The sequence below is a fragment of the Oreochromis aureus genome, unplaced genomic scaffold, assembly GCF_013358895.1.
Source record: "Oreochromis aureus strain Israel breed Guangdong unplaced genomic scaffold, ZZ_aureus HiC_scaffold_90, whole genome shotgun sequence".
Classification (NCBI taxonomy): Eukaryota; Metazoa; Chordata; class Actinopteri; order Cichliformes; family Cichlidae; genus Oreochromis; species Oreochromis aureus.
Genome location: NW_024108988.1, coordinates 269,736 through 284,001, shown reverse-complemented (window position 1 = coordinate 284,001; position 14,266 = coordinate 269,736). Strand labels below are relative to the sequence as shown.

Below are 14,266 nucleotides of genomic sequence, written 5' to 3'. Positions count from 1 at the left end.
TTCCACAGGATAATTCCACTTTAGATCAACAGTATCCAACCCGACAGTAAAACCATGTAAATTTCAAGTTGGTCTGATTTTGCCTTTCAAATTAATGGCCCATCGAATTTGCCCATATGTGATATACTCTTTCAATTATTTCAGAATGTTTTAAAAATGAAAATTGCTGTTTCCACGGGATAATTTCACTCAAGATCGACAGTGTACACTATCACAGGGATATCAAGTCAATTTCAAGTCGCCTTGATTTTGCCTTTCAAAGTAATGGCCCGTTGAAATTGCCCATGTATGACCCACTCTTTCACTGACTTCAGAATCCCATTAAAAGCAAAGTTGCTGTTTCCACAAGATCATTTCACTCTACATTGACAGTATACAACCCCACAGTTTTATCACATCAATATCGTAATTATAATTGTTTATTCGGTACTTTTAATAATTAAACGCGGATGCTGTTAACAGGACAATTATTATTTCCACTAAGTAATTGGAGTTCATGCAAACCATACACAACCTCTACAGTGGTAACATCTCAATCTCAAATCAATCTCTTTTGCATTTCAGAGTAAAAGCCTTTAGGAGCTTGTCTTTCCATAACTTCAGAATGGCATTAAATGGAAAGTTCCAGCTTCCACGAATTAATACCAGTTCATGCCAACACATATCATTGCATATAATCTAACAGTGGAGTTGGTGACCATACTATTTGGTGACTTCAGAATGCTGTGAAATAGAAAATCCCTTTTCCTATGGACTAATTTTTCTCTAAATCAATAATATACTCCCTCAAAGTTGTACACTGTGAAAATCAAGTCTTTCTTATTTTGGATTTAAAAATAATTGCCCTGGAAATGTTTTACAAGCTGTTTTGTAATTTCTTTATTTTCTGGGAAAACTGAGGATCAAAGATATGAAAGGGCAAAGGCACTGATATTCAATAACTAATACAATATCAGTGCCTGGAGCTCAAATGTCAGTAAAAAGGCATGACGGATGCACAGGAATTAATAAAGATCATTACTGGGATTAAGGGGACAGGCAACCAGTCAGCAGCCTTAATATGAAAATGTTGAAAAGGTCCTTAAAAAGAAGTCTAATATTAATTTCTGCAACTGAAGACTTTTATAAATACTGTAGAATCAGTTAGCTTCATCCATCCATTCTCTTCCACTTATACTATCCAGGGATGTGGGGGGTGCTGGAGCATATCCCAGGGAGACGCAGGGTACATATAGCCAGAGGCAAGGTACATCCTGGACAGGTCGCCAGTCTGTTGCAGGGCTAACACACAGAGACAGACAATCATTTGCGCTCACATTCACATTCACACCTATGGGCAGTTTGGATTAATCAATTAACCTATCCCCACAAACTGCATGTCTTTGGACTGTGGGAGGAAAATGGAGAGGAAAATGAAAACCAACGCAAACACGGGGCGAACATGCAAACTTCACACAGAAAGACCCCGGCCTGATGGTGGAATTGAACTCAGGACCTTCTAAATGTGAGGCAACAGTGCTAACCAAGCACACGGTAAAGTAAAATTTTTAGCTGTTAAATCAGCTCTAGTGCATATGATTACAAAGTTAAAAATTTGAATATAGAGAAAACAGAGCTGGTTCGACAGAAACAACACAACTTTGTCAGGTTCGGGAACAGCATTTCTGGAACGTTACTGAGCAGCATGGGGGCTTTTCAATTCTCATACAAATAGCAGATGAGCTAGGAGTTTTTCTCTGTGATCAGAAAAATTATTGTAATTATTGTTTTTGTATGGAAGGCATTGTCTGGCACCTCTGGTTTTTTATAAAAACTGTTCCGACTCCACTGTTAGATTATATGCAATGATATGTGTTGGCATGAACTGGTATTAATTTGTGGAAGCTGGAACTTTCCATTTAATGCCATTCTGAAGTTATGGAAAGACAAGCTCCTAAAGGCTTTTACTCTGAAATGCAAAAGAGATTGATTTGAGATTGAGATGTTACCACTGTAGAGGTTGTGTATGGTTTGCATGAACTCCAATTACTTAGTGGAAATAATAATTGTCCTGTTAACAGCATCCGCGTTTAATTATTAAAAGTACCGAATAAACAATTATAATTACGATATTGATGTGATAAAACTGTGGGGTTGTATACTGTCAATGTAGAGTGAAATGATCTTGTGGAAACAGCAACTTTGCTTTTAATGGGATTCTGAAGTCAGTGAAAGAGTGGGTCATACATGGGCAATTTCAACGGGCCATTACTTTGAAAGGCAAAATCAAGGCGACTTGAAATTGACTTGATATCCCTGTGATAGTGTACACTGTCGATCTTGAGTGAAATTATCCCGTGGAAACAGCAATTTTCATTTTTAAAACATTCTGAAATAATTGAAAGAGTATATCACATATGGGCAAATTCGATGGGCCATTAATTTGAAAGGCAAAATCAGACCAACTTGAAATTTACATGGTTTTACTGTCGGGTTGGATACTGTTGATCTAACATGGATTCATCTTGTGGAAATAGCAAATTTCAATTTAAGAGCATTTCGAAATCATTAAAAGAGTCGGTCGTATATGGGCAATTTGAAAAGGCCTTTATTTAAGAAGGCAACATCAGAATAACTTGATATTGATATGGTATCACTGTGGGGTTGTATACTGTTGATCTAAAGTGAAATTACCCTGTGGAAACAGGAATTTTCCATTTTAGAGCATTTTGAAATCGTTAAAAGAGTCGGTCGAATATGGGCAATTTGAAAAGGCTTTTATTTTTGAAAGCAAAATCAGAATAACTTGATATTGATATGGTATCACCGTGGGGTTGTATACTGTTGATCTAAAGTGAAATTACCCTGTGGAAACAGCAAATTTCCATTTTAGAGCATTTTGAAATCACTGAAAGTTGGGTCAATTATGGACAATTTGAAAAGGCTTTTATTTTGGAAGGCAACATCAGAATGACTTGATATTGATATGGTATCACTGTGGGGTTGGATACTGTTGATCTAAAGTGAAATTACCCTGTGGAAACAGCACTTTTCAATTTTAGAGCATTTTGAAATCGTTAAAAGAGTCGGTCGTATATGGGCAATTTCTAATTGCTGTGGGTGGATAGTGTTGATACAAAATGCAACTACTCTTTGGAAATATGACTTTTGCTTTTAAGAGCATTCTGAAGTCATTGAAGGAGTAGTTCAAAAATCAAAATTCACAGGGCTTTTACTTTGAAATCCAAAATAAGATGGCCTTGATATTGACAGGGCGCTAATAGTGAACAAGCCTAAATTATTTGTTATTATGTTCTTAAAATATCTGATAATTCACTCGAAGTTGGCTTTTATTTTGAAATCCGGTTTCCACATCCATTCCCGTAATACTTTGAATACACAGGGAACAGAAAATAAACTGGAGGTTGGCTTGACTGCAATGCTGGAATTGGAGGCTGGCTTGACACCAGTCCTGATCTGACCTGATGTTAGCTGAGCTGTTAGCTTGGTGATGACCTCGGATGGCAACATGTTCAGGATTAACCTTTATTTTTGTTTGTTTTTAGGGCTCTATGGCTTCATACATGTAGTCTTTCATGTCCACTTAAAGTCAGTTTAATGTGAAGAAGCATTTAGAAAGAGAGAGGCCAAAAATATTTAACACAAAATATTTAAAGACTAACAGCAGCTAATGAGCTATAAATATGCAGTTTTTCTAGTCTTTTCTTGAGTTGATGCCACAATGTTTATTTCTACATTTGTATGAAACACATGAAAAACTTAAATAACAGAAAGTTTAAAACTCACGAGTTTCTGTAACTGTGACGTCACTGCTGTCCTCTGTGTAGTAAACTGGATCTCCTCTCCCTCCTCTGCAGTGGTACAGACCTCCTTGTGAGACACTAATAACTCTGTTTGCTTCATTTCCTCTCATGAGCTGAGCTTTAGAAGAGACTGAATCACGTCTGAACCAGTCAAACTTCCAGCCAGCAGAGCCCTCCACAGAGCAGCTCAGTGTCACACTGCCCCCTGCTGGTATGACTGAACTTTGTGCTGTCAGTGTGGCTCTGGGTTTACTTGCTGTTGTAGTTACAGGAAAAACAAACATCAGCTTCGGAAACAAACTTTGTTATATAACAATTATATCAATTTGTATTTTTTTTTAAATCCAGTACATGCTTAATAGGTCACAACCCTGGATGATGGGTTAAGAAGATGGATGGAGTTCAATAATAGATCTTAGGTTTCTCAGGTAGGTCGGTCCCTGATCTCAGTGTGATCATCACACTTGTTGCAAACAGGCATCAACAGCACAAGAAAAAAAAGTGACTTCAAAGCAAATTAGATGAGAATCAACAACTGGCAGCAGCACATGAGGACAGCACAGGTATCTCAGCTAACTGTTAGCCAGCTAGAGAGCCAGGAGCTAACGCTGGATGTATATAACATGATGAAAACTTTATCAGAGTGAATCAAGAATCAGGTGAGACTGTTTTTATACTCTGCCACCAAACTGTACTCCTAAATGCAGAGACAGGTGAACTATACACTGTTAGCTGATCTGAGACCAGCTGTAAAACTGGGACATCTGAGCTTCCACTGTTTACCTGTGTTTGTTTGTTTGTTTGTTATTGTTTTTAAATAAAGTGAGTGAAAAACAGCTGATTCAAAGACAGAAACTGTTAAGAAGAATGAATGTCAACACATATTTACCCTCAAAGTCATAATACAATATAAAGAACTTAAAATGACAGCTTTCACTAAAATCTTCTAGCATTTATGTTGTTTCATTAATTTTATACTTTTATTTCCTACAAACGAGACATTTTCAGAAATAAGTCTGAATGAGTCTGATTTTCTTTTGTAAACTGACTTTGTGGCAAACAAGCAAATCAATGATTTTATTAGGAATATATTCAAAAACTAGAGTGTAAAAGCCATTTTTTTTCCTTTCTTGTATTAAACCCAGTCATGTGTGTGTGTTTATATTAATTGTAACAAACAGCAGTATTTGATGAGATCATAAGAATGATTTTTATTCCTTTTTCAATAAAAACTGTAGATTTGTTGTTTGTTGTTGAGGGAGTTTGAAGAATACTATATCTTTTCATCCTGTATCTTTATACCATTATTGTCCTCAGGTGATGGAGCAGCAGGTCAGCATTGGCGTCTCTATACCAGCTGAAAGTTGATGACACAAAGTGGTGACAAACTGTCTACAATGAGGCTACTATCAGCTGCAGCTCTTTGTCTGACTAACAATGGAACATGCTTTGTAGACCATTGAATTCATCCTGTGCTGACCATTATGACATTTGTCAAATGGAGATCACACAACAAACATGACTTATTTGATCCTGACAATGTGAAGGCTTCACTCCACTCTGTTGAAGAATATGAGTCATCTCTGCGTCGACTCTTACACATGTAGTCTCCACTGCTGGACTCAGAAACTCTGAATGTCACATCATTATTGTGTGTCCACTGTGTGGGTGTGCTGGGTCCTCTCCATTCATACTCCCACTCAGTGGTTTCACCTCCTTCCTGCACCTCACATGTCAGAGTGATCGTCTCACCTCTGAATATCTGAGGCCAGTTGGGTTGTTGTTTTACAACAATTTTATTGGAAACTGTTTACACATATTAACAGTTGAGATACAAATAGAAACATGAAATCAACACGGAAAACTTAACATTGTATGTTTGATAATCATGAGTGAATGTATATTTCAAACTAAATTACTGAACTCACTGGTTTTCTCAATGGTGACATCATCACTTATATCAGTGTAGTAAACTGGGTTTCCTCTTGTTCCTCTGCAGCTGTAGTTTCCTCCTTGAGATACTCTGATATCTCTGTTTTGTTGATCTCTGATAAGGACTTCAGAGATTGTTTGGATTCGTCTGAACCACTCATATTTCCATCCATCAGAGCTCTGCACAGAGCAGGTCAGTGTCACACTGCCCCCTACTGGTATGATTGTTGTTCCTGCTGTCAGTGTGGCCCTGGGTCTATCTGCTGTTATGAAAAACAAGGAAACAAAATGTACACCTGATCCATTACAAAGATATAAACAGGTTTTAACTTCATTCAAATTCCAACAAATTAAAATCTACAAATTTCCTCATTTTAATATTTTTTTTCTCTGTAGTTTAAAATGCTTCACATTTTTGCTGATTTCTGTCTCAACATGGTGACAGAGCTGCAGTAATTCAGGTTGTAGATCTGTAAATAAACACAGTGTAAATGTTTGTCTAATCTCTTCTGCTTGTTGCTTTTCCTCAGTCGTGGTTTCTTAGCAGCTGTTTGACCATAAAGGCCTGATTCACACAATCTCCTCTGAACAGTTGATGTAGAGACGTGTCTGCTACTGGAACTCTGTGTGACATTTATCTGGGCTCTAGTCTGAGGTGCTGTTAACTTGTGATTTCTGAGGCTGGTGACTCGGATGAATTTATCCTCAGCAGCAGAGGTGACTCCTGGTCTTCCTTTCCTGGGGCGGTCCTCATGTGAGCCAGTTTCATTGTAGCGTTTGATGGTTTTTGCGACTGCACTTGTGACACATTCAAAGTTTTAGCAGTTTGCTGGACTGACTGACCTTCAGCTCTTAAAGTAATGTTGGACTGTTGTTTCTCTTTACTTAACTGATTGGTTCTTGTCATTAAATGAATTCTAGCAGTTGTCAAATAGATCTGTCAGCTGTGTACCAACCTGACTTCTGCACAGCTGATGGTCCCAATTCCACAAATGAACCCTGACAAGGCACAGCTGTGAAGTGAAAACCATTTCAGGTAGTGATGGTGTGATGAAGCCCGGTGAATGTGTCAAATCTTTCTGGCCAATTGCTTCATTAAACGGCAGATCACACGAAGCCCCGTTTAACAGCTCATTTGGAAGTACTGACATCTGCTGGTCATTTAATGTACAGCAGCCCTGCTGTGACAATACGCACGGGCTACATACCAGTGGATATATAGACGTAATGATGTGTCACTTGTAGAATACCTGCATGAGGCCCTAGATAATATAAATATAGACACACACACACCTAACTAACCATTCTCTCTGAGATTGATTTAAGACTCATGTTATTATTGAGTAATAGCATGTCACAATGCTCCCTAACTGCTAATATTTTTTTCTTTTTTGGTGGCTCCTTAATGTGCTCATAATCTCCTTGCAAGCTGTGATCATCCTCAGAATCAGCTCAGATCCAGTTCATGTAAAAAACATCATGTCTGTGTCTTTTCAACTGCTCGAATCGCATAACAAGGCAGTGACATCATATCAGAGAAATGAGGCCTCGTTCACGTGATATTCTGAAAAAACTGATACAGGCCTCCACACAGGCTTCGTTTGGACACGCCCACTTTACTCGACACAGACCTCAGTGCTTCAGTGTCAGACGTAACATCACTAATTTCAGGTGATACATCATGAAGCTCACTGAGAGAAGGCCAAGGGTTTGCAGCACTGTCAATAAGCAAAGGCTTCCTTCAGTAATCTAAAATATAAAACTTTTTTAGACTTATTTTCCCTTTGCTACATAATTGCATATATCTGGCTTCATATATTTGATGTCTTCAGTTTCAATCTACGATGTAAAAAGTAGTAAAAATAAGAAGGTGAGTCCAAACTTTTGACTTGTAGTTTATGTTATAAAGTTGTTTTGTTTTTTTCATTTTTTTCATTCCAGATGTTTCACTGTTGTGAGTACTGTGTACTTTTATCACCACATTTAAAACGATTTGTCACTGATTTTGTTACTAAATGAAAACAATATGACTGAATGAAATGTGTCCAACTTACATGATACAGTCAGTGTGATGATGTCACTGCACACTGAAAGACTCATGGTGCAGCAGCTGTATCCTCCACTGTCAGACTCAGTAGCTCTGCTGATTCTGTATTCAGATGTTGATGGTCTGATTAATGTGCCATCTCTCCATACAAACAGCGACTGACTTCCTTCACATCTGACAGTGACTGTCTCACCGCTGTATATCTGAGGCCAGGATGGTTCGAGGATCACGGTGGGCTTATTGGGAACTGTTCACATAAACACATCAAGTTAGAGATTGATGGAAGCATAAAGTCATTTTGAAGCTGTCCTGATTTTTATTGCTGCTGTTAAGAGTCAAAAGATTTACTGCATCCTGGTGACATTTGGACTTGAAAATAATAAGATGTGTTTTCATGAAACAAATTAAAGCAGTTAATTAATATTCTGAATAAAACAAAAGAGAGACTGCACAGAGCTGCAGGATTTAACTGACTTCATTGTTTATAAACCCATTTAGTATCTTAAATAAAACGATGCACAAACAGAGACACAGGATGTGATTTCAAATTGTGCATGAAATATGAAATATCAGAGCAAAGTTATACATATTATATAAATGTGATAAAAAAAAAGAAAAAGAAACATTTCTCACCTTCAGCATTAATGTAGAAGAGAGTACCGAGCACTAAAGTAAAGATTAAACATCATCAGGATCAAACAGAAAATCAAACTCAAAATGAACAAAAGTGTTTTTAAAGATTCATTTTCACATGACACAGTTACTGCTCATCAAAATATTTCTGTGCACATAAACTTTAATTTAGTAACAAGTTTGAAACATAAACAAAATATTTAAAAATTATTGATAGCATAAAACACAATAACAATGAGTCAAGTGCAACAAGCAGCGATGTATCCAACACGATACTCCAGACTAAACTGAACCAAGGAACCAGCCAACATTTGTCTGTAACTATCATAAACATCACAAATATGCTTTGTTCAAACTCTCAGATAAACACTTCAAACCAGTGATACACTCTAATTCTCACACATGAGAAACACTTTCATTAATCAGTGCCATTCAAACAATGTCACAAATGTACTTACACAATAAGCCCGTCATGCAGAGCAAAGAGTGCCCCATCCTCACATCCAGCCCTGCTGCACTCTGATCCTCAGCTGATCTCAAACACTTTGACTTTACATCAATAATAAAAAGAGAAGCTGCATTTAATACAGATAAGACCAGAGTGTTTCTTCTGACTGTGGCCTCTCTGTGCTTCCTTTCCTTTTATAGAAACCTCAAACAGCTCCTGTAGCTTTGACCACAGCAGTTGTGTGACGTGTTCACATTTCCTGTCCACTGCAAACATGCAGGCTTGCTTCTTGTGTTTTCTTCTTACCTTCTGCTGTTTCAGGTCAGGTGACATATTTTACCAGCTCATAATTATGTTTTGACTTTTATGTGATTTGTGCAGTGTGCTGTGGATCATCATAATGTTGGAATATTTTATCTTAAGTCATCTTATCAACCAATGTTTCTGAACATCCACAGACATTTATTGTGTGATACATGAATGCTGTCTTCCCAAAATGTGTTGTTCTCAGTTTCTGGCCACCACACTCACTCACTCTCCATGTCACAGTCTGGCGAGGGCAGACTGTATGAATTGACGAGAAGGACCCAAAATGCAGACTCCAAGGAACAGGGAACAAAACAGGAATGTTAACAAAAAGCGAGCCGTTTAATGAGGCTGGTAAAAGGTACAAACAAAAGGCAAGGCAACCCTAAACTAGGAAATCTAAACAAACAATATGAAAAAAACCTGGACATAAAACCTAGAAACCTGGTATAAAGAACATGTCGTGAACAACAGACAACCTGACAAGGAATGAACAGAAACACACAGACTAAATACACACAAGGGTGATTAGGGGAAGTGGAAACACATGGGGAAACAGCTGACACTGGTCTGACATAAGGAGACAAAGGAAGCAAAGCTGACTACACTGACATAGGACACAGACCTTCAAAATAAAACAGGAAACATGAGGACAGACAAGACAATATAACCTTGACAACATAAGACACGCAGCAGGAAACACATTAAGGGCAAAAGGAGACTAAAACACAGGGTAGAAGACACAAGGGAATCTAAATAAACAAATGAACTTGGATAACCTAATGAACTTAAAAATAAACCATAAACATCAAAATAAACTAAAACTCAAAACACTGGGTCAACAGACCCAGGAACGTGACTCTCCAGGATTATGCACAGACAATGATCTCAAAATATTTATTTGGTTTCATCTGCCTCCAATATCATATCAAATATCACTCATTTAAAGGTGCCAGTGTTCACATTTTGAACAGACAAGTATGATGGTTTGAAAGAGGAGTGAAAGAGACCATCTATGTCCACTGTGGATGACCATCATTGACCAGAGGTGGTGTCTTATGGCGTCAGCTGTCAGTCAACTACAATCCTGTTTTGAGATCTCCTCCCAGGCACATCAAGCCCCACTAGTCCTGAATACGTCACGTGATGGGGTGAGGCAACCTCTCACAGCATTCTCACCCAAAATCTCCTGTGATAATTTCTGAATAAGCCAGAAGATGGAAATTCTGAGTTACCAGTTGAAAGGTTTTTTTTTTTTTTTTTTTTTTTTGTGGAACTAAACTCACATTTACCGCTTGGAAAGTCTGAGCAGACACACATACTGTGAGTTGGCAATCCAAGATGGCAGCACTGAACTTAAAACAACGGTAAAACTGTAAACTTTCATCTGAACTGCCACTCTTTTGTCTCTTTTTTTTTCTGCCTGTCCCGTTTGGATCTTTAGCCGTCAGAATTGTTGTCTTAAGGCCAAGAAAGATGCCAAACGGATTTACTTTACCAAGTGGATCATCATGGCCTTGGCATATTGGTCCGTTTGATTGACCTTTATTATAATTATGTATTTATTTTATTTTATTTTCGGTTGTTACAGACGGGACAGACATGACTGGGGGATAGGACAGGGAGAAACAATGAAAGACAGAGAGGGAGAGAAAGAAAAATAGAGGGGAGAAGAGATGGTGAGAAAGGGGGGAAGAAAGAAAGAAAAACAAACAAAACACCTGGATCACCTGTATGGAGAAAAAAAAACAGAAGAGAAAACAAACAAAAAAGAGCAACATAATAAACACAACACCATCACAATAAACTAGCTAACAGTAGATAACAGTAGATACTAAATATTGAATTTTATTGTGCAGCACGCAAGATCGACAGCACACAATGTGCTTTGAGGAGCAGCCAAGAAAGGTGTAGTTTGTGTCTGTGAACACCCGTGTGTACACCTGTGTGGATCAGCATGCTTGTATTCCAAAGGGTTTCTCCATGTAACGATCTGCTAGGGAGTGTGGGGAGTCATAGCCCCGTCCCCCAGGGCATGAAGCAGGTATGGAGGAGATCCAGGCCCCAGAGTACGAGGACCCAAGGAGGACCACCAAAGGGGGGGGCAACCGTGCCACCCTCCTGGGAAGAGCTGAGTAGAGTAGAGCCCCAAACAAGAGCAGAGGCCAGAGGGGGTTGCAGTGGCGTGCCCGCGGGCTCTGCCGGCAGCCAGCTGTGCCAGAGAGGACCGAGCCTCAGGCCCAGAGGCCAGAGGCCTGAGGGCACCCCACCCCCCGGAAGGGGCTCAGCCGGGCCACAGGCGCCAGGCCCCGCCAATCGGCCACCAGGAGTGAGCCGGTACATACATGAGCGCCCAGCCCCAGTCGACAAGAACCAGCAACACACCAATGTCTGAGGGCATCAGCCACTGGCAGGGAGTGTGGTGAGGGGAGATAGGCCTCCATACTTTGGAGGGCCTGAGATGTTCCCAGAAAGGTCGAGTCTAAGACCCAACCTGACATATAGACACAGACGAACAGGCGCACGCAGACACAAACGTGCATTCCCACCCCCATATACACAACCAAATACTCGGCACTCACCCAACGTGTAGACAGACACAAATAGACACTGCACAGACAATCACACTCCCCAAACATACTCTATATCCCAGGTCCAGGTACCCCCGCCCCCAGAGGGGCAAGCCGCACCTAGACCCAGGAGATGTAACCCTTCTCTCTGGGGTGGAGGCAAGCGGACCGCCTCCTTATCTGCAGTAGCAGGGAGGCCCTGCATCCCAGACCCCAATCTGACAGCCAGCACCTCCTCCCAGCCCCCCAGCCGACGGTTAACAGAACGGGAGTAAGTGAAGACCCCAGAGGTGACACGTCGTCAAGAAAGTTGAAGAAGTTTAGTCACTTTCCTTCCAAACCTCTTAGACCACCATGAGCTGAATGACTGAGAACCTACACAGACATTAAACCAGAAGTAGAAATGTGGCACATAGATACAGTGGTTCATACTGTTGCCTCACAGGAAGAAAGTTGTTGGTTTGAATCCACCAGCTGGGGCTGTTTGTGTGAAGTTTGCATGTTCTCCCTCTACCTATCTGGGTTCTCTCCAGGTACTCTGACTTCTCCCCACAGTCCAAAGTCATATATTATTATGTTAACTGGCGATTCCGATGATTACCTGCAGGTGTGAATGTGAACATGACTGGTTGTCTGTCTCTCCATAACCCGTCTAGGTGATCTTTCACACAATGAAAGCTACTATAGGCTCCACCCACATTAGAGTGCAAAAGGACAGCAGAGCAGTGAATGCTTTAAGGTGTGGTAACTTTGTGATTGGGTAGTCCCCTCCATATGAGAATGTGGTGTACCTCAGTTTCTCACTTCTTATTCTCAATATACAGTCTATAACATTAATAATAGTTAAACGCATGCAAACACAGCATCTATCCTTCATTCTGTCAAACACTTTCTTACAAAGGTTATGATTAAGGTTTGTTGCAGTATCATCTACACACACTCACATACATGTTGATATCAAAGTGTTTTAGATTGTTTAACAGCAGGTGTGTTTCTCCATCCCTCCACTTTTCTGTGGGAAAGGTAAAATACATTAAGATGTTACTTCTTGTTTTTATGTTATTTGCAGCTTATATGTTAACATAAGTGCAGAAATTTCAGTACATATCAATATGTCATGAGGTTGTAATGCCTCCAGACATGAAGTCTAAAAAGGCCTAAAAACTTGGGGACTCTGTGATACTGCAGAGTCCAGCAGACAGTTTGGAGTCAAATACTGACGTCATCATCACAGGTGTAGGAACCATTTCTGTAACACCAGCCAAACAGACACATTAGTATCAGTAGGTATAGATGATTTACTGGCTCCTCTGCTGGTTACAAAGCAGTGATTATACTTTGGAGTTTTGTGTTATACTGTGAGGAACTGGCCTGTTTGGAAGTTGCAGTAAGAAGAAAAACATGTCTGTATATGATTTTGTGGACAGAGAGAGTGATGGATGATTTTATTTATTTCAGAGATAAATGAACATTTACAGCACGTCCATGCAGAGACTCTTAAAGACATGAGCGTGAGAAACAAGCTTTTCACCGTTTCTCTTGATGCCCACATGCTTTATTTATTCTTTAGTCCAGCATGTGTCATCACCACAATAAAGCTACTTTTAACCTGTTTTCACACATTGTCATACCTGCACATTTCCACTGTGCTGTGTTGACTTTAAAGAAGACAAACGTTAGACTTCAGGCTGAAACCACAGGCTGCATTTCCTCTTTTCTTGGAGGCCCAGACAGAAATTTTGTGGTGTCTGATTTTCAGCAGATAAAAATAAACCAACAACAGTCTTTTACACACATGCAGTCATCACAGTCTGCTCAGAAGAACAAAGAGGGGTCAGAAAAGAACTAAAGGGTGACCTGAACCACTAGACTCACATGTCATATGTACTTTTGTCTACACGCTGAGGCATCTGTCAATTAATATTAATCTGAAACATTATCACCCCCCTTTCTTTTCTTTGTGTGTGTGTTTGTATTCAGATTTGTGAAGTTGTGCCCTTAATCTTCATAATATCAAAACCCGGGAAACACAAGGAAGGTGCATCATGATGAGACCCAGAATCAAAACATTCAAGAAAAGCTGAATACACTAGTGTAGATAACACCCGGCAGTGTGGTAAATTGTGCTCAGAGAGCATCTGCACCCCATAGACCAAGAAGCCAAGAACACCAGCATGCTGTGTGAGAAACATGCTTGAAAGTCAGAGCCCCTCTGGCATCTTGCCCACAGTCTTGTGGGTTCACATGGCTAGTGGGTCCTTTCTGTGGCCGACTGGCTGTTAACCCAGTGAGTAAGAGTTTCCCCTACTGCATTGGGTCGTATCCTTCTGCTGCACTAAAGGACAGTGCTGCAGCCATGTAGCTCTGCTCATGTCATGTGCAGCCTTCCCACATCACGTAATTTCTGGGCATGACCGTGGAGTCCATCAGAGCTGACATGTCCCTCACCCTGAATTGACAGCAGACCTTCGGGGTGTGCCTAGACCCATTTGGGCTTCACTCGTGGGTCAGCTCCTGACGCTGAGGG

The 14,266-nt window shown here is 40.0% G+C and overlaps 2 protein-coding genes across 2 annotated transcripts in view; both read right to left on the bottom strand.

Annotated features, from left to right (window-relative positions):
• The window catches only part of LOC120437328, a 126,714-nt gene that overhangs the window by 24,733 nt on the left and 87,715 nt on the right, over positions 1–14,266 (bottom strand). The window lies entirely within an intron of this gene.
• The window catches only part of LOC120437325 (basement membrane-specific heparan sulfate proteoglycan core protein-like), a gene marked incomplete at its 3' end in the record, with an annotated part of 32,749 nt that overhangs the window by 8,598 nt on the left and 9,885 nt on the right, over positions 1–14,266 (bottom strand). Inside the window, exon 5 of the mRNA XM_039607877.1 lies at positions 3,787–4,062. Coding sequence (XP_039463811.1) covers positions 3,787–4,062 — 276 coding nt within the window. The remainder of the gene's footprint in view (positions 1–3,786; positions 4,063–14,266) is intronic.